General features: G+C 46.3%; 10 protein-coding genes across 10 annotated transcripts; 2 read left to right on the top strand and 8 right to left on the bottom strand.

The window, feature by feature from the left end:
* Positions 1-97: 97 nt before the first annotated feature.
* On the bottom strand, positions 98-1,108 carry EDB82DRAFT_506933 (small GTPase superfamily). Its single transcript, XM_025727659.2, has 5 exons — positions 1,026-1,108; positions 960-972; positions 502-906; positions 364-444; positions 98-306 (listed from the first exon to the last, which is right to left on the bottom strand). The coding sequence occupies exons 1-5, from the start codon at positions 1,041-1,043 to the stop codon at positions 272-274; spliced, it is 552 nt and encodes a 183-aa protein (XP_025582104.2). The 5' UTR covers positions 1,044-1,108; the 3' UTR covers positions 98-271.
* A 512-nt stretch (positions 1,109-1,620) lies between these two features.
* Positions 1,621-2,891, bottom strand: EDB82DRAFT_477743 (uncharacterized protein; the record flags this gene model as incomplete). Its single annotated transcript, XM_065608097.1, has 3 exons — positions 1,621-2,288; positions 2,355-2,436; positions 2,544-2,891. 3 exons carry the CDS (start codon positions 2,889-2,891, stop codon positions 1,621-1,623), a joined length of 1,098 nt encoding a protein of 365 aa, XP_065464004.1.
* Positions 2,892-3,752: 861 nt separating this feature from the next.
* Positions 3,753-4,472, bottom strand: EDB82DRAFT_506930 (uncharacterized protein). Its single transcript, XM_025727657.2, has one exon. It carries the CDS (start codon positions 4,275-4,277, stop codon positions 3,867-3,869), a length of 411 nt encoding a protein of 136 aa, XP_025582102.1. The 5' UTR covers positions 4,278-4,472; the 3' UTR covers positions 3,753-3,866.
* Positions 4,473-4,633: 161 nt separating this feature from the next.
* On the top strand, positions 4,634-5,566 carry EDB82DRAFT_506929 (uncharacterized protein). The gene is made up of 2 exons (XM_025727656.2): positions 4,634-5,388; positions 5,442-5,566. Exons 1-2 carry the CDS (start codon positions 5,131-5,133, stop codon positions 5,523-5,525), a joined length of 342 nt encoding a protein of 113 aa, XP_025582101.1. The 5' UTR covers positions 4,634-5,130; the 3' UTR covers positions 5,526-5,566.
* Positions 5,567-6,789, bottom strand: EDB82DRAFT_506928 (uncharacterized protein). The gene is made up of 2 exons (XM_025727654.2): positions 6,006-6,789; positions 5,567-5,955 (listed from the first exon to the last, which is right to left on the bottom strand). Exons 1-2 carry the CDS (start codon positions 6,696-6,698, stop codon positions 5,644-5,646), a joined length of 1,005 nt encoding a protein of 334 aa, XP_025582100.2. The 5' UTR covers positions 6,699-6,789; the 3' UTR covers positions 5,567-5,643.
* Positions 6,790-8,744: 1,955 nt separating this feature from the next.
* Positions 8,745-11,613, top strand: EDB82DRAFT_245812 (glycoside hydrolase superfamily). The gene is made up of 2 exons (XM_025727653.2): positions 8,745-10,979; positions 11,029-11,613. Exons 1-2 carry the CDS (start codon positions 8,852-8,854, stop codon positions 11,550-11,552), a joined length of 2,652 nt encoding a protein of 883 aa, XP_025582099.2. The 5' UTR covers positions 8,745-8,851; the 3' UTR covers positions 11,553-11,613.
* Positions 11,537-12,431, bottom strand: EDB82DRAFT_245817 (uncharacterized protein). Its single transcript, XM_025727652.2, has one exon. It carries the CDS (start codon positions 12,359-12,361, stop codon positions 11,675-11,677), a length of 687 nt encoding a protein of 228 aa, XP_025582098.2. The 5' UTR covers positions 12,362-12,431; the 3' UTR covers positions 11,537-11,674.
* A 122-nt stretch (positions 12,432-12,553) lies between these two features.
* On the bottom strand, positions 12,554-14,559 carry EDB82DRAFT_577301 (fungal-specific transcription factor domain-containing protein; the record flags this gene model as incomplete). Its single annotated transcript, XM_025727651.2, has 4 exons — positions 12,554-12,925; positions 12,980-14,278; positions 14,326-14,459; positions 14,518-14,559. 4 exons carry the CDS (start codon positions 14,557-14,559, stop codon positions 12,577-12,579), a joined length of 1,824 nt encoding a protein of 607 aa, XP_025582097.2. The 3' UTR covers positions 12,554-12,576.
* Positions 14,560-15,749: 1,190 nt separating this feature from the next.
* Positions 15,750-17,621, bottom strand: EDB82DRAFT_464412 (major facilitator superfamily domain-containing protein). The gene is made up of 2 exons (XM_025727649.2): positions 16,978-17,621; positions 15,750-16,891 (listed from the first exon to the last, which is right to left on the bottom strand). The coding sequence occupies exons 1-2, from the start codon at positions 17,355-17,357 to the stop codon at positions 15,868-15,870; spliced, it is 1,404 nt and encodes a 467-aa protein (XP_025582095.2). The 5' UTR covers positions 17,358-17,621; the 3' UTR covers positions 15,750-15,867.
* EDB82DRAFT_506918 (kinase-like domain-containing protein) lies at positions 17,622-19,868 on the bottom strand. The gene is made up of 6 exons (XM_025727648.2): positions 19,529-19,868; positions 19,359-19,449; positions 18,909-19,282; positions 18,716-18,831; positions 18,345-18,641; positions 17,622-18,228 (listed from the first exon to the last, which is right to left on the bottom strand). Exons 1-6 carry the CDS (start codon positions 19,676-19,678, stop codon positions 18,054-18,056), a joined length of 1,203 nt encoding a protein of 400 aa, XP_025582094.1. The 5' UTR covers positions 19,679-19,868; the 3' UTR covers positions 17,622-18,053.
* Between the last annotated feature and the right edge of the window lie 576 nt (positions 19,869-20,444).

Raw genomic sequence — 20,444 nt, 5'->3', positions numbered from 1 at the left:
TGAGTTTCATATCCCTGCAGTTTCCGATATGCAGCAGTCAAGTCACTAATCCTTGGTTGGTAATTCAAATCAGCATAGATAAGAGTGAGTCTAAATATGGACTATGAGGGAATATGATCGCCGACTGAAAACATGTCTAATGTATTAAAACTGCCAATAAGTGGCTTTGGAATAGAATGTCCACCGTTACCTCTTACCAAACAAAATAGAACCCAAATAAACGCAACATAAAACTGAGTCCTGGGACTGAATTCTCTAGATTCGCCCGTCATTACGACGAGCCGGCAGAAATCTTCTTGTTGATACCTAAAGTAAACCAAATAAGCTACCAAGAATGCAACATTAGGATCAACGACAACTTACAATTGAAAAGAGTCTGAAAGGTAGTTTCAACCTGACTTGCGTACCGGGCGGATATCTCAGCAAAGGGTATCTTGTTTTCACCTGCGATGGATAAGCTTTAATCACTCAACAACTCAGAAATCATAATAAAGAACATACGAGCAAACACAGCAGCCTCCTCGGTCCTAACAGCCCTCTGGGTCTCTACAACTCTCAAGTTGCCCAAATCACTCTTGTTGCCAACAAGCATGACGACAATGCCAGGCTCGCCGTGTGTCCGGATCTCTTGAAGCCAACGAGAAGCATTTTCAAAGCTCTTGCGGTTGGTAATATCATAGACGAGCAGCACGGCGATAGCATCATAGTAGTAGTTCACAGTGGCACGATATCGTTCCAGACCAGCGGTATCCCAGATGCTAGCCTTGACTGCGTTGGAGCCCACTTGGACTATTTTATTGGTGGGCTTGATACCCAGGGTTGGCTTAGACTCTGCATCGAATTGGGCTTGTGTGAATTGGTTGACGATGTTTGTCTTGCCTACTGCAGAGTCGCCGAGGAGAAGAACTATTGATATTTAGTAAGAGCTGACGATAAGCAAGATATTTGGGAGGTATCACCTTTCCAACGAAGCTGTAATCAAACCGTGTTAGCATAATAGATAGAGTTTAGCACAATTTACGTACGTCATAAGTGTCTGCCATGATGCTGGTTTGGTTTCGAGGTTCAATGTTACAATGGTTTCCCACGATAAAGACAAAAGGGGCTGATGAAATTTGCAGAGACAAAAGGCTGGAGGCCTTACCGCTTGTTTGTTCGCATGCTGACTAACTTTGGCTCGTGTCGTGGCGAAGCGAGCATAGACGAGATAATGCGAACAGGGATGTTGGAGATTTAGCGTATTAAACTAACTATCAATTGCCGATGTCTTTGGTTAGAAACATGTGATATATTCAATGATAAACGCGATCTGATAATATTGTATAGCATCATTATTTAGGTTTTGATATTGGCCGTAATCAACCTACATCCACTAACTACACAGAGAAAAATGTCAGTTGATGAGGAAAGGCGATCATTTGAATATGAACTAAAAATTGATGTAATTTGTATTTAGAAAAAACGATATGTACAATAAAACTACCAAGTACGTGATGAGAGGCGCGATATCCGGAAAGATAGGCAGAAAGAAAGGTAAAGGTAGAAGACCTCCAGATGGTTGACAACTGCTGTTCAAAACTGAATGTGTATTTACAGCTTCTCAAGCAAAGCCAAGAGTCCTCAAGCAGTTATCGGGTCAGCCTCTTGGACTACGGAAGTAGAGTCTGTGTCAAAACGCTCAGAAATGAGTGAGCTCGAATCACTTGGAGACTGCGACGCACGCCTCTCGTCTCTTTTCCTTCTACTCTCAGCTCTCTTTGCAGGATCTCCACCCTCGGAATGGCCCAGCCAGAACATCTCTATGGCATGACCGATTCTTTTGAGAATTTCCAAGGTCCGAACCATCTCGTTGACTTGCTCCTGATACATTACATCCACAGTTGTACCAGTCTTTTCCCTGACAAGGTCGTCGAGTTCTTCGAGCGTCTTTCCTGTCATCTCCGGCTTCAAGGGATCGTCGAGATTGGAGAAAGATGCTGAAGAGAAAGTCTCACATTTGACTTTCTCCAACTCCAAATCTACCTCCTCCAGGCCTGGCACAAAAAGATCCTTTCCTAGGCCTGGGGAAAGATCCTGAACCTTGTTAACCGAAGGGAAAGTCGCGCGCAACTTTTGAAAGAAGGCTACAATAGAGCATACTTCATACAAACCGCGAGACTCTCTCTTCGACAACCGCTCGAGTTCCCAGGGGTCCGATTTATAAATACTGCCAAGCTTCCTCAACTGGTACATAGCGTCGAAAATGTTAAAAGTATGAAAGAGTTCTAGGAGATAGTGAAGATGCAGATCTATCAAAATCAGCTCTGCTCTAGACATTTCCATCCTGAGATAGATCAAGTCCCAGAAACGCTCACAAGTGAACCATCCCCATCCCATACCAGTAGCAACATGGTGTTCGGCGGACTTTTGTGCGCGGAAAAATTGTCTTTTGCACATCTTCAACACTTGTTGATGGCTTTTCGTTTACGTAGTTTTTCGTTGGAGAACTTTTCAATGATGCAAAGCAAGCTCTCCATAGATTCCCAAAATGCGATACCGCGTACCATGGCATGAACTACGTCTAAGACGTCCCTCCCAGTGGCTTTGAGATATGTACTTGGTTCCCTATCTCCGTATCCGTAATCCTCACGGACATGCTCGAGTCGGCTAAGGAATTGAGCCTCCGCGGTATTGTAGAGGACAGTAGGTTGTGTGCAAAGAAGTGACAGTTGTGCTTCGCAATCTTCTTTGTGTCTTACAGCGTAGTCAATCAAGTCCTGCATCCTAGACGCTGGGGTCGCTTCTTCCGTATCCTGGGCGTCTCTCTTTTTGCCTGATCCCCTGTTTCGATGTTTGCGCTGAGACGTACCGTCTAGTATCGCGCCGACGATTGTATGGAGATTTCGAAGCATTTAATCTTGTCTGGAAAGTACGAGCCTTCCTATATGTACCGGCACGAGGATACCAGCTTCAATATCGTCGTCAAACTTGTTTAAGATCTCGTCATCACTTTCCTTTGAGATCAGAATCATCTCTCCGTAAAGGTCTTGGCTGAAGTAGGTATACGCGTCCCAGGGACACGATTGCCATAGTTCATCATTCGTAGCTTCTGTGATGGGACCTCCATTGACATCTTCCCAGAATTACTCTTCCAGAGACTTAGTAGCTCGGTGCGTGATAATGTCAAGAAGATAGTCTGACTTTGCCTCTGTGATATCGAGGACATTCCAATCAGGGCAGAGACTCATGGATGAGCACGGTCTATTGATTGATGAATCTTTGGGGATGTTATAGAAAGATGATTTGTTGGCTCTCAAGTACTGTTCACGCTTGGCTTGGTTGGATACCCACCAGATCTTTTGGATTCTGGGGAAATGTTTCTCATACTTCAGCGTAAGGTCGCCATGCAGTGCTTCAATGTTTGGTAGGTTTGAGTAACCCATAATCGTTTTTGATTGTGCTGTTCAGTCAATTTGAAGTTGATGTTGAGGTGATGAGGTTGTTGTGTCTAGATGAAATTTCCATTCTATCAAGTAGGGGCATCCGAAGATTTATATATGCGTGAGGATGCAAGATTTGCGACAACTTCTTTTGACAATGAGATTTATTACATTTCTTTTTTCATGCCCCATTTGAAGTTAATTCCCGTGACAACGAGGATATTTTCAAACTTTGGGGTAATAAACTGATGATAAGGTTTCTCTACAATGCCCTTATGGTAATATGGCCTGCTGCTTTATGAAGCCTATTTCTGAATCGAATACAAGTTTACAGTTCAACCCAATTCTTGAGCCATTCATGTGCGCAACATATGTAAAATTTCACCTTGAATTTCTTCCATTATGATTCAGCCTTCAGAATATATCTCAGCCCCATACTTTGTCATATCAAATGTACTTCCGAATACCAAACCAATAGATGAAAGGCGGCACAACAATCTCAGTGATAGTAGCTCGTTGAAGCCATGGAACAGCCCAGCCAAACACCGCACCTGATACAGCCCTTGCAATACCAGCCAGCGTCAGTGTTCCTATAATGATAGCCAGTGGGACATGTCTTTCGGAAATTTCAAAGGATGTCCAACCAACTACAGCCCCAAAACCCATGTACATTGCTCCCAAGAAGCGGTATTGTGAATCCATCAGAGTGACGACGTCTGATGGAAGTTTGGCTCGTTCGTCTGGTGACAGATATTTCTTGACACCTTGGGCGACATGGTCGCCACCTTGGTAAAGAAAAACGGCTGAGATGCCTTTAAGTATGATTGGTGTAAACTGGATTGAAGTAAGCCCAGACATGATGGTTGTTTTGTTGCTAGAATAGAAGACTGAGAGTACTGTGGATGTTTGGCAGGATCAATGAAGAGACTTTAAGTGTTTATTTATACTACAAATACCCCAGCCAAATATCAAAAGACAGACAAGGCATATCGTATGGCTCGGCAAAAATAGCCATCCTATTCCGCGCGGTTGGGCTGGTCCTGACAATCAACGCGTAAGAAAAGTCTCCGAGGTCAGACCACGAGGCACGGCCAATGTCAGCAAAGCTTACCAACATTCCTCCGATCCGGAATAACTATCCGATATCCTACGGAGTATCTAGATAGATTGCAACGGTATTCTTCGCATTCGCGAGTTGTCGCCCCTCTCGAATTGACACTTCCTGCTAGCCTTACAACAATTCCATTCTCGCCATTATTGGAGTTTACACAACAGATATATAGCATGCCACGTTAGCGATCCCGAACATATTATTTCTCTGGTCAGGTTATGTCATGCCAAAATAGATTTCTTTCTCATTGGAATTTCTCATTTGTGTATTAATTATCCTGTCCGTTGCGATATGACTATAGAATTCGACTTGCAATTTAAGTTACACTCTCGATTCACTACGACATCAGAACAATACACAATGTTTCGAAAGCTTTCTCTTTAATATTTCCATTCAAATCTTATGAGATCATGATTACGATGATCCTGGCCAAATGCCTGTGCTGTTTTATGGAGCTGTGACGACGCCGTGGTATGATATCATAGGTAATTCCACATTGATAAAATGACAAGAATCCTGAAGAAGTATTAACTATTCATCTTCAATTTCATCGATAATCATTTCAACCCTCACTCCAAAAGTCTAATCATAATCTACAAAATGTCAAACCTTCCCACCAAGGACGATATCAAAGCCCAAGCCGTCGATGGCCGCCCCATCACCCAAACTGAGGCCGCAGCCATCGCTTCAGAAGAGTCCAGCTTGACAGGCGGCGGTCCCATCAAGGGTGGCGCTGCTGCAACTGCTCAAAGTATGCACGATAGACAAAAGAACTTTTTGGAAAAGGCTGGCGAGGTTGTGAGGAAGGATCCTACTGAAGTAACCAAGGAGGATGCCGCTGAGGTTCAAAGGGCCGAGGTAAGTTGAATCTAAACTATCATTAAAAAAACCAGTTTCTAACCTTGTATCAGGCTCGAGCAAAGGGTGGACCACCTGGAAAAGGATCAACAGCTGCTGATGTGCAGTCTGTTGCCGATACGAATGCTCAGGCATAAAGAAAAATAAGTCTGCATGATAGTAATGAAACGAATGTACTAATAGTCGGTTTATCTCTCAATTAAATCCGGCTGTTATCATACGCACATATCATTAATTCCATCCATGATAAAACATCTACGAACTATTCCAATCCACCAAAGCATCATCCCCAAGCTTTTCCTTGATGAAATTCGTGCTGAGATCCCAAAGATTACTAGCCAACTCAGGGTTAGAAGCTTGACTTGTCTCTTGACCTTCCTTATCAGGGTCAGCAAAATAGTAGCCGTTTAAGTCTTCCTCCTCAATCTTAGACGAAGTCAATGCCCAGAGGGCACTGTAAGAACCCTGCTCGACGTCACGACCAATAGCCAGCATGGCCCAGGAAAGAAGCTTTCCTGTAAGGCCCGGGTAGGCATCCTTCCACTGCTGCTGCATCGCAGTGTTGACCTATGTGACATCAGAATTCAGTTTGTGGTAACGATGCAAGAGGGACTTACTGCTCCAGGATGGACAGAGAGAGCATATATTTTGTCTTTGTTCTCGGCAATGACCTTGCCAGCCAAGCCGTATTTTGCAAACAAGATCATGGCCAGCTTGGTTCGGTTGTATCGCGCAGTTGGATCTAGATCCGGGTCATTGATCTCTTCCTTTGTCCTGAATTGTACATTTGACAGCTGGGCAAGACGATGCATCTCACTGGCCTCAAAGACAACTCTAGGAGGTGGCGTGTTGTCCATCTTGCTCGTCTTTCTCAATAGAGGCCACAACTGATTGCAGACATAGAAATGACCAAGAAAGTTGACACCAAAGTGCCTCTCAATTCCATCAGAGTCTAGACCAAACTGATTGGTGTTGATACCGGCTGAGAGTACCAAAAAGTCAAGTCGATCAAGAGATTCGCGGAAACCTCCAAAGACTTCTTTAATCTGAGACAGATTACCCATGTCACATTCTTTCCAGTCAATGTCGGCGCCGTGCTTCTCGTTCTTGACAGCTTCGATAGCTCTTGTGCCTTGTTGTTCTTTGCGGTTCACCATAATGACTTTACAGCCAGCGTGGGCGAGTGCACGACTAACTTCATAGCCAATACCCAAGGCGCCACCGGTTACGATGGCGACGCGGCCTTGCAGGTTCTCAGGTTTGACGACCTGCGGGCCGATACCCGTTGCTTTTTGGAGGATGGACTGCATATCGTATGTGTTTGAATTTAGTTTGGAAGAGATCAATTATGGATTTGTTTTTGTATTTAAATGTCATTTGTTTCATGCAGTCGACTTGAAGTGAATCATGGTGACGTTAGTGAAGATGCGAACAGGGAAGGATTGTTACAGATGACATCATGATTTGTTCAACAAATGTAATGAATATGAAGCAATTTAATGTTATCTGGAGTTGGGAATAGGCTAGTTGTTGCAATGATACCATCATAATAGTTTATTTTGCGTGTTGTTTTGAATTAACACAACCGAGTTTGTCAAGTATCAAGGATAAAGATGTGGAAAAACCTGGGAGTAGAATGTGAACCTTAGTTACAGTTTATCTTGAACTACATAAAGAAACTCTTTATCGCATTCAAGATAGTTCTCTATCGTTTCAGTCCTTCTTGCCATTTGTTGACTTCACATGCTTTCCAAATCCATTTGATGCGTGTTGTCTAGGGTAAGCTCGGCCCCATTACAACTGTGGATCGCCAAGCTACCCACGGAAATTGCCTAAAACATGAGCGCGAATAGCTTCAAAACGACACTAAACCAGATACTCCATGGCCAACTCTTATCTTGACGGGTCTTGACAAGGCAGACGCTCCACTAATCATCCACCCACCAAACATGCTAAGAAACAAGCTCAGAAGAAACAAAATAACGATCAGCTCTTTTCTTTATAGTATCACCGTAGTATTCCCCTCCCTAGACGGAGATCAATGAAGGTCTTAATGTCACTCTTTTGGGCAACTGATTCAGTCCTTGTCAAAACGTCACTGCTGCCTTGCACAACCTGACTCGCCTATTCAACAAAGCGAGCGATGTTACGTTATAACTTGTTAGGACCAACAACCAGCAAACCAACAGAATTAATAAGCCTCGGGCCGGTGAAGTGTTCGCCAAGTCTTTTCGCGGTTGGACCCTCGAAAGGGCTGAGTTTCCAGAAATGGTCTAGTATCTGGAAATATCGAAAGATGACTCAGGAAACGAATCAAAAGAAACGGGTCGTCGGTTAATGAACTATCTCTTGGCAAAGGAATCGGCCGCTCAGCCGAAAGGATTCAATGGGATGAGATTGCTACGGATACCATGTCGAGATATGGCAATTGATGTCAGTGGCTGAAAACGGTCAACTACACTAAACAAGACGTGTCAATATTCCCCAGAAGGTGGCTTTCGTGTCAGGAAAACAAGTGTCATTTTTAAAATTACCCATCTCATCAAATGATGCGAGAGAGAAGAAAACACGTGCATCCTAAGATGGGCATGTCCTGTGATGAATTCACTCTAACTTAGGCCAAGGGGTTAGTTCGTGCCTCGCTAAGAATGAAGCAAAGGATCCCTGTCCCTTTTTACTCGTGAAAAAGCGCGACAAAAGGGCCGCTTTTCCTGAGACTAGCGGTTAGATTGACATATTAGCCTGTTAGTTGCAACACACAAAAGTGGTGTAGATACTAACAGAACGTCGAAGGATCACAGCACCAACAGCCTGATTAACTTGTAAAGATCTAGACTCAAAATGCGAGGGAAAAAGACTTGCGCTAAAGAGGAAATCACCGGAGTTAACGAGCCATGCAGGGGCAAGAAAGTCTGTCTGTCGGCCGAATCCCATTGTAACCAAAGGGATGAGAAATACTGACAATTATTGAACCTGTTCATCTTCAACGACAACGACAATCAATCACTTCATCTTTCAATATGCGGCTCTGTACAACCATTATCTGCATCCCAGGCAATACCTCTCCCTCTCCCTTGGAAAACCGAGACAGTTCCAGGGTCTCGGACATGGGTGTCAGCAGCAGCCTTACAGAGAACCGGAACTGCACTAGCCAGGGGTAACAGCACAATCGGGCAACTCGATATGACTAGACCAACATTGGACTCCTCTCTGACCACACACAGAGACACAGACGCAGGCAGACACATGCCAGACTACGCCTCTTTCGATAATGGCTGAGATTGCGCCGCTCTCTCTAGTCCTGTCTGTCTCACTCACGGAGCCGGTTAAAACCACGATACCCCATCGATTCTTTGCTGTGTCTCAACCGCTCACTCGCTCACTCCCTTCTTTCTTCCCTTATCACCCTCACGTTCTTTACCAAGCAAACGAATTCCATTGCGGAATTCTTTGCTAGCCAAACATGGCTCGAAACCAGTCACTCTTTTCTTTTCTCCTTCTTACATTCCTTTCTTCTGTCGTTTCTGCTCAAGATAACTCCACTAACCCCGGAGATGTAAACCCCGTCCCACCCGTCGGCGAAATCAAGACCGAAGATCCCATCTCTAGTCCCCTCACCGAAGGATGTCCTCGACCATGCAGCGAAGCTGGTGGCGATCCCGTCAACTGGACACAGCTTCACAGCTTGGAAGAGCTTGCTGGCTGTGATCTCCCCATGCTCTTCGCTTTCAACGTCGAGAACGACTACAGCGACTCTGCTACTCTTTACACATGTGTTGCATCCACCTCTACAAACACCCGTCGCGAGTTAGGAAGCCGTGTTGAGGCGCGTGCTGCCACGACGTCTGTTTCTCTGGCTAGTAACTGTGGTGCTGAGAAGGCTACTGTCAAGACTACTTCTGCCTTTGGCCGAAGCGGTGCACTTCGATCTGGAAAGGATGTCGCTGCTGCTGCTGGTCTTCTCGCTGATTATCTCGACAACGGTGCTGACTGTGGAACTACTATCATTTTCGCCAAGTCTGGTTCTTCTATCGCTGGTCTCTATGTCGGTGCCGAGGTTCAGAAGGGTAGCGCTTCAAGCACCCTCCGTCAGTCCCAGGCCCGTCTGCAGCAGGGTGTCCAGTCATTCCAGGTCTGCGATACCAGTGACAAGACTGCCCAGACTCTAGGTTTCTTTGCTGCCAACGCTGTCACCGATCTTGAGTCTGTCCAGGCCGCTGCCAAGACTTGGTCTAACGGCAAGTGCATCACCATTGCCGGAGCTTCCAAGTCATCCATCAACCTTGGTATTCTCACCACCAACATCATCAAGGCCCGCAGCGTCGAACTTCAGTCTCGTTTCGCCGGTGTTGATAACCTCCTTGCTCCTCGTGCTGACTGCCGAGCTATTCAAGTTGCTTCCGGCGACAGCTGTGCTTCTCTAGCCAAGAAGTGCAAGGTCACTACCACCAACTTCAACAAGTACAACAACAAGAAGAACTTCTGCTCTACTCTTGCTCCTAAGCAGTGGGTTTGCTGCAGTGCTGGTACCCTTCCCGACAAGACTCCCCAGCCCACCAAGGACGGAACATGCTTCATCTACAAGATCAAGTCTGGTGATGGCTGCTACTCTCTAGGTCAGAACTTTGGCATCACACAAAAGTTCATCGAGGATGTCAACAAGAACACCTGGGGCTTCAACGGTTGCAACCGTCTTCAGCTGGGCCAACCTATTTGTCTCAGCAAGGGCAAGAACCCTATGCCCATGGCCATCGCCGGTGCCGTCTGCGGTCCTCAGAAGCCCGGTTCCAAGAAGCCTTCCAGTGCCAAGACAGGTTGGGACCTTGCTGGCATGAACCCTTGCCCTCTTAACGCTTGTTGCTCTGGCTATGGATTCTGCGGTGTCACTTCCGACTTCTGTACTAATACTACAGTTAAGGGTGCCGCGCCTGGTACTAGCCAAGTCAACACCCCTGGCTGCATTGGTAACTGTGGAACCAACATCGTTGGTAACACCAAGAAGCCTGCCAAGTTCCTTAACGTAGGATACTTTCAGGGCTACAACCTCGGTCGACCTTGCCTGAACATGGACGTCACCAAGCTTCCCGAGATCAAGACCGCTTATACGCACATTCACTTTGCCTTTGCCGGTCTGACTTCTGACTTTTCAGTTCTTATCGAACCTGCTACACGCGAGCAGTTCATCAAGTTCAAGGAGGTCAAGGGAAGCTGGAAGAAGATCATCTCCTTTGGAGGCTGGGCCGGCTCTACCGATGCCTCATCCTTCCAGCTCTACCGCGACGCCATCAAGCCCGCCAACCGTAACAAGTTTGCGTACAACATCATGACTGTTCTCAACAATCACAAGCTCGATGGTGTTGACTTTGACTGGGAGTACCCCGGTTCTGCCAGCTCCGCGGGATCTTCTACTGACACCACCAACTATGTTGAGTTCCTCAAGATCATGAGATCCAAGATTGGAAAAAGTGGAAAGACCATGTCTGTTGCTCTTCCTGCTGCGTATTGGTACCTGAAGCCTTTCCCTGTGACTCAAATCGCACCCCTTGTTGATTACATGGTCTACATGACTTATGATCTTCACGGTCAATGGGGTAAGTCCCTTTATGTTCTCATCTCATAGCTTTTACTAACTTGACACAGACTATGGTAACCCCACTATCAACTCTGGCTGCCCCAACGGCAACTGTCTCCGCTCCCACGTTAATAAGACCGAGACTCTCGACTCCCTCGCCATGATCACCAAGGCCGGCGTCGACCCCGCAAAGGTAGTCGTCGGAATCTCCAGTTACGGCCGCAGCTTCCGAATGAAGGACCCCAAGTGCACTGGCGTAACATGTCAGTTCACCGGCAGCTTCAGCGTCTCCGAAGCCGAGCCTGGTGTTTGCACTGGCGAGCCCGGATACCTCTCCGACGCTGAAATCCGCCTTATCGCGTACGATGCCAAGCAGGGCAAGGCTGGTGTTACTGCAAAGACCTGGTACGACAAGGACTCTGACTCTGATATCATGACATATGGAACCCAGGGCAAGGGTATGACAGATTGGGTTGCATACATGGGTCCCACGACCAAGCAAAAGCGTACCCAATGGGCTCAAGGACTCAACTTTGGTGGTGTTGTTGATTGGGCTGTGGACCTGGAGACTTGGTTCTCCGAGAAGCCTTGATAAGAGATACTGCTGATACAGGATGGATCTTCGTTTCTTAAACTTGCCGGTAGATCGTATGACGCTACGGCCTTTTGATAATGTATATTTATTGCTATACTAGCTCATGAATGTATGATGAACTATACGGCCTTTGGGCTTTCAGTTTTCTTTGCGTCTTCTTCGTACTGTTTCCATCGGTATTCCCTCTCGACTCCATTCCGTCGCTGTGCTGTGTCGCAGAGTTTAACGTTGCCGCATTCGCATTCTGCACCAGGTCGAAGCCATCGATATGTGAAACTCCACCGAAGCTGTCGTAGCCTAACAGTACCATCAGGCAGAGTATCTGTCTTGCGGGATTTGATGCCATGGGTCCAGTGTAATCGTGAGTCGCCGCTCATCTGCATCATGCTCCGCGGTAATAAGTCTACCTCGATCTTTTCTCCAGTCTCTTTATTGGCAAATTGCATCATAAGTGGTGAGCCAAGAGACAAAGAGTATAGTTGATCGAACGGGCCATGGGTGTCGACGTGAGGTGGTATCCCAGTGCCCGGAGCGTACTGTTGAAGACAGACTTGATCAGGTGGACGGCCTTCAGTGGTGGGTAGTAGAGGCACTAGCCAATCCGGAAAGGGCTTAAAAGGTGTTTCCTCATCGATTCCGAATGTCTTATAGCTGAAAGTGTAACCATAGTGTAGTGATAGTCGTCCTAGACGAGTTGGCCAATCTAACTCATTCTCAAAGATGTGCACAAGCTGTTGTTCATGCTCAGGTGTGATGAAGTCTTGCTGCATAAAAATACCTGAAGGCTTGATCGACAATTCTTCCATTTTTTTTTTAAAGTTCTATAACTGATCAAGTTCCATCATTGTTGTGAAATGGTTTGTTACGTGAAATTATCAGCAGTTGAAGAATGTGGTTCGAGTTTGCTCACCAGATAACTCGACTTTTTTAGTCACGTGATAGGCTGCCACACTTGAGAACAATAAATTGATTAATTAATTACCCAGTTATAAGAGTATCTTTCATAAATGGTGTTGCAAAACTACAGCCTCAGATACACATCTTCATATACGTCTTCGGAAAATCCACCGTTCCTGGTATCCCAAAACTCTGCAGGTGCAATCTTGAAAAATCTCTCCACCGTCCTACTGGCTTCTGCAGCAACTTCTTCACACAAACGGAGATCTGTCGATAACTCATAGTCTTCGACGCCGTTTAAGGCCTCCCGATAAAAACGCAGGACTTGTCTTATCACACACTCGTCATTTTCTATCTCATCATACTCAACATCGCTTCTGTTGGGGATGGTTTCTTCCAAGTCGCGCTCAGGGAGGGCGATGAGATGAGCCGCCAGGACAGTCGCAGTAGCCTCAAATACGGGAGCGGAAATCCTAGGCATCGTTAGATTCAGTTCAAAGGCATCTTGAGTCTTGATAGAGGCTTACCATCTCAAGGTTGGATTCTTTTCTGTTATGTGACCCAGCACAAGTTCGTTGCAACATCGAGCGGCGTCTGCCAAATTACGCCAGTTAAATGGCAGCAATGGCAAAGCCGAAGTCAAGATGCGCGTATCTTGTCCACGATTGAACATGTAGCTGAAGTCTTTCAGTTGTCGCAGCCAACCTGTATTGCGAATACTGAGATTGTCCACAGAGTAAAGACAGCGGTAGTACGCAAGATGCAACAAGGTTTCATGCAGCAGGCAAGATCTCGCCTCCATGCTGATCGAGATCTTCCCAGAGATAGAATCGAAGTCAGGCTCATCTAAGCCTTTGTGCCACTCCTCAAGCATTCGGTAGAGGCGCTCTTTCGCCGATTGCTTCTGGCTGTAAGAGAATTTCGAGGCCCTGACAGAGTGCACGAGGTCGTATAGTTTGCCCTGAATCCTAGCTAGTTCTGTTCTTGGTCGAAGTATTTCCTTTTCACGACGGAAATCCGTAAATACGTTTCCTGCATACAAGCTACAAGGCATTGTTTTGAGATCCAACCCGACTTCGTGGTCTTGCAGAAGGTATGGCTCAGATGTGAGTAATGACAAATCACGATCAATGATATAGGCAATCCAAAATAGCCTTTCAGTGTCGTCATGCTGTATGATGGGTAAATTGCGAGTCGGCGGCAGATGAATTTTCAGCCTATGAATCGTCTTCACAGCTATAGCGATTAAGTTGCTAGCAGACCGAGGATCTTGACCAGCCACGAAAACCAAAGCCAGACCGAGGGTGATTTGAAGAGTGAGGATAGAGGGTTGTTGAGAAGCGAATTTGGACACGGCCGACTGGACATTCGCGATGCATAAGGATTCTGTTTCATTGCGATGGTCGTCAATCCTGTCCGAGGTATATCTAATGGCCAAAGCAATGACAACGTTAATTCTGGCCCAGTTATCGTGATTGCGTTGCTTAGGCACAGCATACCACTCTCCCACAATCGAATTAAAATCAACTTTTGGGACAAACAATGGTATACCTTTGTTGAAGATGGAAAAGTAGTTTTCAACATATGCTTTTACTTCTCTCGAAGGCGGCAGGGGGAACGGATCTGTTTGCTGGAAAGGAAGGGCCTCTCCATCATATTCGACTTTGAGAGTGTTGTCGGTAGTACCTTTTGCATCATAACGACCTTCGGGCAACTCTGCTGCAACCTCAGGACAGAGATAATTGTCAATGATGGTGGGATCGGCTGAGTTAATCCGCCGCATTTGTGCTTCGATAGACCTCAGGCGGCGTTCAATGCCAGTAACCCTATCAATTTCAGCTATGTAGTTAACTTTCAGCCGTCCTTGACTTACCTATCGCTTGACGATTCTCGAACTGAGGGTGTGCTCGATTTCCACACACATGAGACCATGTGTAATACACAGTTGGAACATTTGGGCTTCTTTGTATCACACTTATACTTCCTCTCCGAACAGAAGTCGCAGGCCTACCGAAGCAACACAGATGTCAGCCCCAACTCTTATCAATGCATTATAGTGGTGTACCTTTCTACGATCAAGGCCTCGGGCATCATTTGATCGATCCATGATTCAATTGTATGTCGCTCCTGGGTGGCTACAGAGGACTGTTAAGCATGTGAGAGGGTTACGAATCCGCCGTCGCGTTTTTCTTGGAGATTTGAATAGATGAGAGAGTACAGAGAAGACAGCCCCTGAGACTTGGTGGTTTATCATGCTAATAATATCCCGTTGTCCCAGCAATGTCGGAACAATAAGGGGAAAGGTCCTTCCTGTTCTTCGTAGACTACAACTCAACTGACTACCCCACATAAAGTTGACCTGAACATTGCTGTGGGTATTCGACCTTGATATGGTCAACATTACTTTATAAGAAATATTATAAAAAATGTAAAGAGGAAATAAACTTGAGAATATTAGTGATACAATTTAAGTACATTTTAAGAGCCTAATAACATACGATAATAAGTGATAAAAGCCACAAAATGTCATACATTGAGGTTGAAGACCGACAACAATGGTCGGGTGAGATGAGAGGGCAATGGTCAGGTCAGGTCAGTTTAACCCTTCACTCTATTATAAATGTCAAATTGCCCAACGCTATCCCCCTTCAGTCCATCTATGCCAAATCATTCTAGATATAAAAATAAATAATTACAGCCATGAAATCTAACATCAGAGGATAGGATTGAAACTTTGTCAAACGATTCATATACATTTAATAACCATGCCATTGGACTTCTCATTGAAGAGATAAGTATCTTGGAGTAATCATTGAGGGTATGAAGGGAGGAAAAGTAGGAATATATAGCAATACTGCACTTTCATCATAGCTCATTGCTTACAGCATCGGTTCCAAAGCAACGGGTTCCTAGGTACTGAGATATTTCTCAGCAATTATACAACAACATACAACTATCTCTACTGTAAAACTAACAGCTAATTGGACGATTGTTGCCTATGAACTTTATGTGTTCGTGTGAAGATACACATCTTGGAATATCTGAGCGCAACACATGGAGCAGGCCAACCCATGCCTCGAACAACATACTATGTCTTTCCTTCACAATATATGTAGGCCACACTACAGTAGTGTAAAACGTCAGGTTGTATTAACCAAACAACGAAATACGATCCCAAAGTACTACTGGTGCCGCAAATCATGCTTAGCAGAATGCAACATTGAAAGGAATGCTAACAATTGTCTGGGAATAACACACAAGTTCGTACTGTAACCTGCACCAAGAGAACAATTGACACCTGGAAACACAGTCTGTTTCATCACAACCAATACTAAAATAGCTCATTCTAACCAAACCACCGGAGAAACCCCCAACCATGACAGACTAAACATAATGATCGTAAAAGACAGACTTTTCAACGCCTCTTCCAGAAAAACACAAGAATCAAAACATTGTACGAAAGCTTCAACACGCCCGCAACAATAAATGCAAGCCAAAACTGATCCAACCCAGCAAATAAGCCAGTGACATATAATCCCAGACAACTTCCTATCGTCTTGACGATATTCACGACACCCATGGCTGACGTGCGTTCATGATCCAGAACTCCCGCGGAGATAAACGCTTGACGAGGCGCATTGTCGATTTCTCGAGTAACAATGCGGAAGATAAAAATGACGAGCGCGACGTACTTGTTCCCGGGGACGCTGACCATAAGCAAGGAAGCAGAGTTGATAGTGTGGCATAACACCATGGTCTGTACTTGACCAATGGCGCGTGAGAGAGGGGACGACGCGAGATTGAGAATCGATGAGATAATGCCCGCTGTGAATGTTGCAGATCCCAAAGCGCCTTCAGGCATGTCGTACTCGCGTTTGAAGAAATAGATCATCCAAGAGATCTGCGCAAGACCAGAACCAACAAAGTCCAGACCCATGGCGATGGAAAGTTTCCACATGAAATCAAATGACTCGCGAGTGAAAAGACGTTTTTCCTGCACATCAGCAACAACCTTTGCTTGAGACTCAGGACTCTGCAAATCATTCACAACGCCACCGTAATTGGGGATATTCTCCGTCAACAGTGGTGCATCCTCTTCCTCGTCGGCCTCTACAGGGTGAAACCCGGATGGAGGCGTAGCACAATGCTCTTTTTGTTCAACAATTCGCTCAACATCTGCGCTCAAAAACAGAGAGCATATCAATTTGATAAGACCAATGGCAGCATAAGCGAGAAACACCACGCGGTGACACGAGACCTTTTCCAGACCTGCATCTTGAAGAGCGTTGATGACCCAACCGGTGAGGAGGTTGCTTGCGGCGGTGCCAAACATGCCTAGCATGGACCACCAGGCAAACATTTCGTTGCATGTGTGAGACGTGCTCAGGCGAGCAATTGCTGATTCCTCAATCGCTTTGAAGGGATCAATCTCGTTGGCACTGGACAGTTAGTTAAGCACGGTAACATGAACGCGAACACAAGAGCAAACGTTGAAGTGTGATTGAGCATCAAGTGAAAAACATACCTCGGATTGATGACAGCTACAATACTGGCCAGCAATAATAGCCAAAAATTCTCCAAATACGCAAACGCCGCACCACCAAGACACATCAACAATGCGCCGACGGCAGCAGTCAATCGAACACCAACACGATCACCAACCCAAGTGAGGACAAAGCTAATAGCAAGGTCTCCCACGAGAGTCAGTGTCATGAAAAGTCCAATTTGGTTATCATGGAAGCCTAGCGCGTTGAGATACAGCGCTAGGATGAGGGTGGTGCCACCATAACCTAGCAGACGGACGAAGCGCAGAAGTATGAGGATCTTCAGGTCCCGGCTCGATTGCCAAAGGATGTCGGCACCGATGGAAGAGAGAAAGCCTCTAGCGGTTTTCCATCCGGCCATTGTGAGTGGGAATAAGGGAAGGGAGGATGAGGAAGACTACTCTTGGTGTGAGCAGCTGAGGGGATTCGGGGGGATGATGGCTCTGTGAAGCCCTATTATGTACAAACAAATGGATGAACAACAGAGTAGTTCCGTCAATCCTTCTCTTGCAAACCACGCTCGAGATAAATACTCAATTCAAACCCTTCAACAGAGTTTTCTGGCATCTTCATCGATCGAGTCAAGCGGCCAATCCGTCGACTGGACTAACTAGATTAGACCAACTCCATCTCCGCCACGGACGGCACGCGCGGTAAAGTACAGTAGAGTACATGTGTGTGTTGAATCATGTATTCTGGAAAGGCCGCGGCTGCTAAGCCTAACCAAGGTACTCAGGGTTACAAACATGTCAAGGGGCGGTGTCGTCAGCTAAGAGGAGGACTCCACAGTGGCTGTCTTAAACAAGCTAAACCGACAGTTGACACAGGCGAATGATGTTCCAAATCTGGTCTCTGTGTGATTTTAAGATGATCTCCTTGGCTGAGACTGCAGGACGGACTAGGACCGCTACGGTAGAGCAAGTCATACATGGCACAGCGCATGTTGTATCGAAGGTATCGATTCAAAAGGATATGACGGCTCTGGGGCTCCTCCACACGAGTGCATTGGGAAAACAAAAGGCCCTGTCTGTCTCGCTTCCCTGCTTTCTGGATGCCCTCACAGAAGCGCCCAATTCTTCTCACGCAAGGGCATCTCCTCACCAGATCCGACATTTCCATCCTGGACCCTGCGCCATGCCTCGTATTCAGCAAAGCGCTTCTGAGCATATCCTGCGTAGTCAAAGTCGATAGTTCCGGTCGCTGTCTCAGCCTGGATGAGAGCGCATAGACCCCTACCGCGGAGGCGGGTTAGTCAGATATGTAAAATGTCTTGGATGGATGTGTGTCTCGCCTGGCTGTGTACCGACGCACAACACATCGTAGTACAGCTTGATGTCACAGAACTTACCAGTAAAACCCAGGGAATCCCCTGTAATCATCAACCTGACGCATAAGCTTCTCCACCTGGGCGTCATTGGCACCCGGTAGATCTGATTTTGTTTTTCTCGCCAAGTCGCAGTCGGCGATATGGCAGTCTTGTTTGTGTTGGTGTTGCCGATGAAGATCGGCGTGCATCTTGAGGTACTCACGAACAAAGTCTCGGCGGGTTGACGTGCTTGGCAGCTTGGTGTAGTCACACTCGAAGCCAGTCCATTCGGCGAAATGATTCGCAAGTTCAAACGCCCGAGGGCAGTAGGTGGCATGTCTGTAACACAAAGCACAAAAGGGTTACTTCGTGTTCGGCCGAGCTTGACAGACTCTGGATGGGTGACGACTTACTCGTAATCTATGAAGCGCACTGTTGCGACATCTGTAGCACCATTCACAGCCTCCATGCCATCAGCCGACTCTTGCACAATGATGTTGCCACATAAAAGGTCACCGTGGCCAAGCACCTGAATTCACTCACATGTTAGAAGATATCTGGATTAAAGCAAACAAGATGAGAGAAAGAGCAAATGCAACGACGTACCAAGGGCTCCGGCATAACATCAGTAGGCAGCAGCTTGTCGGTTAGGTACTGAAACTTTTCCTGCAGGTCTTCGATCTCGGCCTTTGACCGCTTGGGACTATTGGAGATCGCATTAAGCCATTTCTTCGCAGTCGACCACACACTCGCCTCATAGTCAAGCTCTTTCCTTGCTCCTTGAAGATCAACAGGTTGAAGCAGGGTGTGCCACCTTGCCAGCTCCCTTGCAACCGCACGGAAGATTTCTGTCTTAGACACATCGCCTTCAGAACAGACACTACCAGGAATGAACTGGTATGCATGGCCATTGGTAAAGCGGCAAAGTGGTATGGACGAGAGGCCGCGATCGGCCAAAAGCTTGTGTACCCATAGCTCCTCTTTTTGTCGCAAGTTGTGTTAGACACGGGTCAAAGAAGGGAAGTTCCAGACGAGGCAGTGGGACATAAAACGTACTTTTGCGATCAATCGTAATGTCGGTGCCATCTCCATAGACCTTGACTAACACAGAGTCTTGGTTGAGGGATTGATTGGTGACTTTGAACAACTGTCAAAATTTTAGCATGTGTAATGACGCTGAGACAAGCCTAAAAAGAAAAGGCTGGGTGGGAAATAAGGCTTCTCACACTGTTTGTGGTTCCTTGGGCTAGAGGCTGGATACGGAAATCTATGCCAGCCTCGGCAACATGAGGGAAAAGATACGGAATAAAGGGTAGGATAGATGCATTAGAGGCATCGGAACCATCAAAGACATGGTCTAGGAACGGGATCTCCATCTCGTCTTGATCGAGATAATAGATGCAGCGCAGTAGGGTAGCGACTAGGGATATTCACAAGTAACAAGGTAGGTAAGAGAGAAAAAGAAACGACAAGAGAAAAGCAGGCGGCTTAAAGTAGCCACAACTTTGCTAGAGGTGTGACGGGGAAGGCCGGCTTTCCTGCCTTGAAGCCCGATCTAGGTCCAATGAGGAGACCTGTTCTTTTAGGCAAGGGGGGGCCTCTGAGACAGCATGAAGCTAGGGGAGTTATAGGGGCTGATATACGCCATTGCCTGCCCGTAGCCTCCCTAGCCTGCCACTACGGGCACATTCCTTCCCGCTGTGTAACTAAAAGCAGGGAGGCACATTTCTCCAAGACATTTCAGCTGATGATTGGAGAGTATCTCTATTCTAGTCTAGGCTTTTTTAGGTGACACCAAAACACGGCACATCATCTAACAAGGTCCGACCCGATATCAATCAAAATAAAACAATCTACTAAAATGACTACTATCAATCTTCCCTCGGTAATGTTTCTTTTGACCGGCATTTCAAACCTCCGTGTCTTGCAACTTTCACACTATCGAAAACTAATGCACGCCATGGCGATCACAGCGGATACGCAGAGCCCTCTCCCTTGTCACAATTACGTGCGACGACATATGTCCTTGATTACACTGCATGCTTTGCAACAATTGCATTGCCTGGAACCACAGTTAGTCAGCATGGAGAGAAGCAACTCTAGATCTGATCTACCAGTTGTTAAACGCTTAAAAGCGTGTTT

This window comes from Fusarium venenatum (genome assembly GCF_020744135.1).
Source record: "Fusarium venenatum strain MPI-CAGE-CH-0201 chromosome Unknown EDB82scaffold_3, whole genome shotgun sequence".
In the NCBI taxonomy this organism is placed as follows: Eukaryota; Fungi; Ascomycota; class Sordariomycetes; order Hypocreales; family Nectriaceae; genus Fusarium; species Fusarium venenatum.
This window is presented reverse-complemented; position numbering and strand designations above follow the sequence as displayed.

Excerpts from the sequence above, each read along its gene's own strand:
- EDB82DRAFT_464412 (XM_025727649.2), bottom strand. The coding sequence starts at position 17,357 with ATGGCCGGATGGAAAACCGCTAGAGGCTTTCTCTCTTCCATCGGTGCC. Across the intron at positions 16,892-16,977 it reads GTAGCTGTCATCAATCCGAG|TGCCAACGAGATTGATCCCT; the intron begins GTATGTTTTTCA and ends CTAACTGTCCAG.
- EDB82DRAFT_506918 (XM_025727648.2), bottom strand. The coding sequence starts at position 19,678 with ATGGAGATCCCGTTCCTAGACCATGTCTTTGATGGTTCCGATGCCTCT. Across the intron at positions 19,450-19,528 it reads CCCAAGGAACCACAAACAGT|TTGTTCAAAGTCACCAATCA; the intron begins GTGAGAAGCCTT and ends AAATTTTGACAG. Across the intron at positions 18,229-18,344 it reads GGATTCCCTGGGTTTTACTG|GGGTCTATGCGCTCTCATCC; the intron begins GTAAGTTCTGTG and ends CCTCCGCGGTAG.
- EDB82DRAFT_245812 (XM_025727653.2), top strand. The coding sequence starts at position 8,852 with ATGGCTCGAAACCAGTCACTCTTTTCTTTTCTCCTTCTTACATTCCTT. Across the intron at positions 10,980-11,028 it reads TGATCTTCACGGTCAATGGG|ACTATGGTAACCCCACTATC; the intron begins GTAAGTCCCTTT and ends AACTTGACACAG.
- EDB82DRAFT_506933 (XM_025727659.2), bottom strand. Across the intron at positions 445-501 it reads GGAGGCTGCTGTGTTTGCTC|GTGAAAACAAGATACCCTTT; the intron begins GTATGTTCTTTA and ends TATCCATCGCAG. Across the intron at positions 307-363 it reads CTTTCAGACTCTTTTCAATT|GTATCAACAAGAAGATTTCT; the intron begins GTAAGTTGTCGT and ends GGTTTACTTTAG.
- EDB82DRAFT_245817 (XM_025727652.2), bottom strand. The coding sequence starts at position 12,361 with ATGGAAGAATTGTCGATCAAGCCTTCAGGTATTTTTATGCAGCAAGAC.
- EDB82DRAFT_506928 (XM_025727654.2), bottom strand. The coding sequence starts at position 6,698 with ATGCAGTCCATCCTCCAAAAAGCAACGGGTATCGGCCCGCAGGTCGTC. Across the intron at positions 5,956-6,005 it reads TCTCTGTCCATCCTGGAGCA|GTCAACACTGCGATGCAGCA; the intron begins GTAAGTCCCTCT and ends GATGTCACATAG.
- EDB82DRAFT_506930 (XM_025727657.2), bottom strand. The coding sequence starts at position 4,277 with ATGTCTGGGCTTACTTCAATCCAGTTTACACCAATCATACTTAAAGGC.
- EDB82DRAFT_506929 (XM_025727656.2), top strand. The coding sequence starts at position 5,131 with ATGTCAAACCTTCCCACCAAGGACGATATCAAAGCCCAAGCCGTCGAT. Across the intron at positions 5,389-5,441 it reads CTGAGGTTCAAAGGGCCGAG|GCTCGAGCAAAGGGTGGACC; the intron begins GTAAGTTGAATC and ends ACCTTGTATCAG.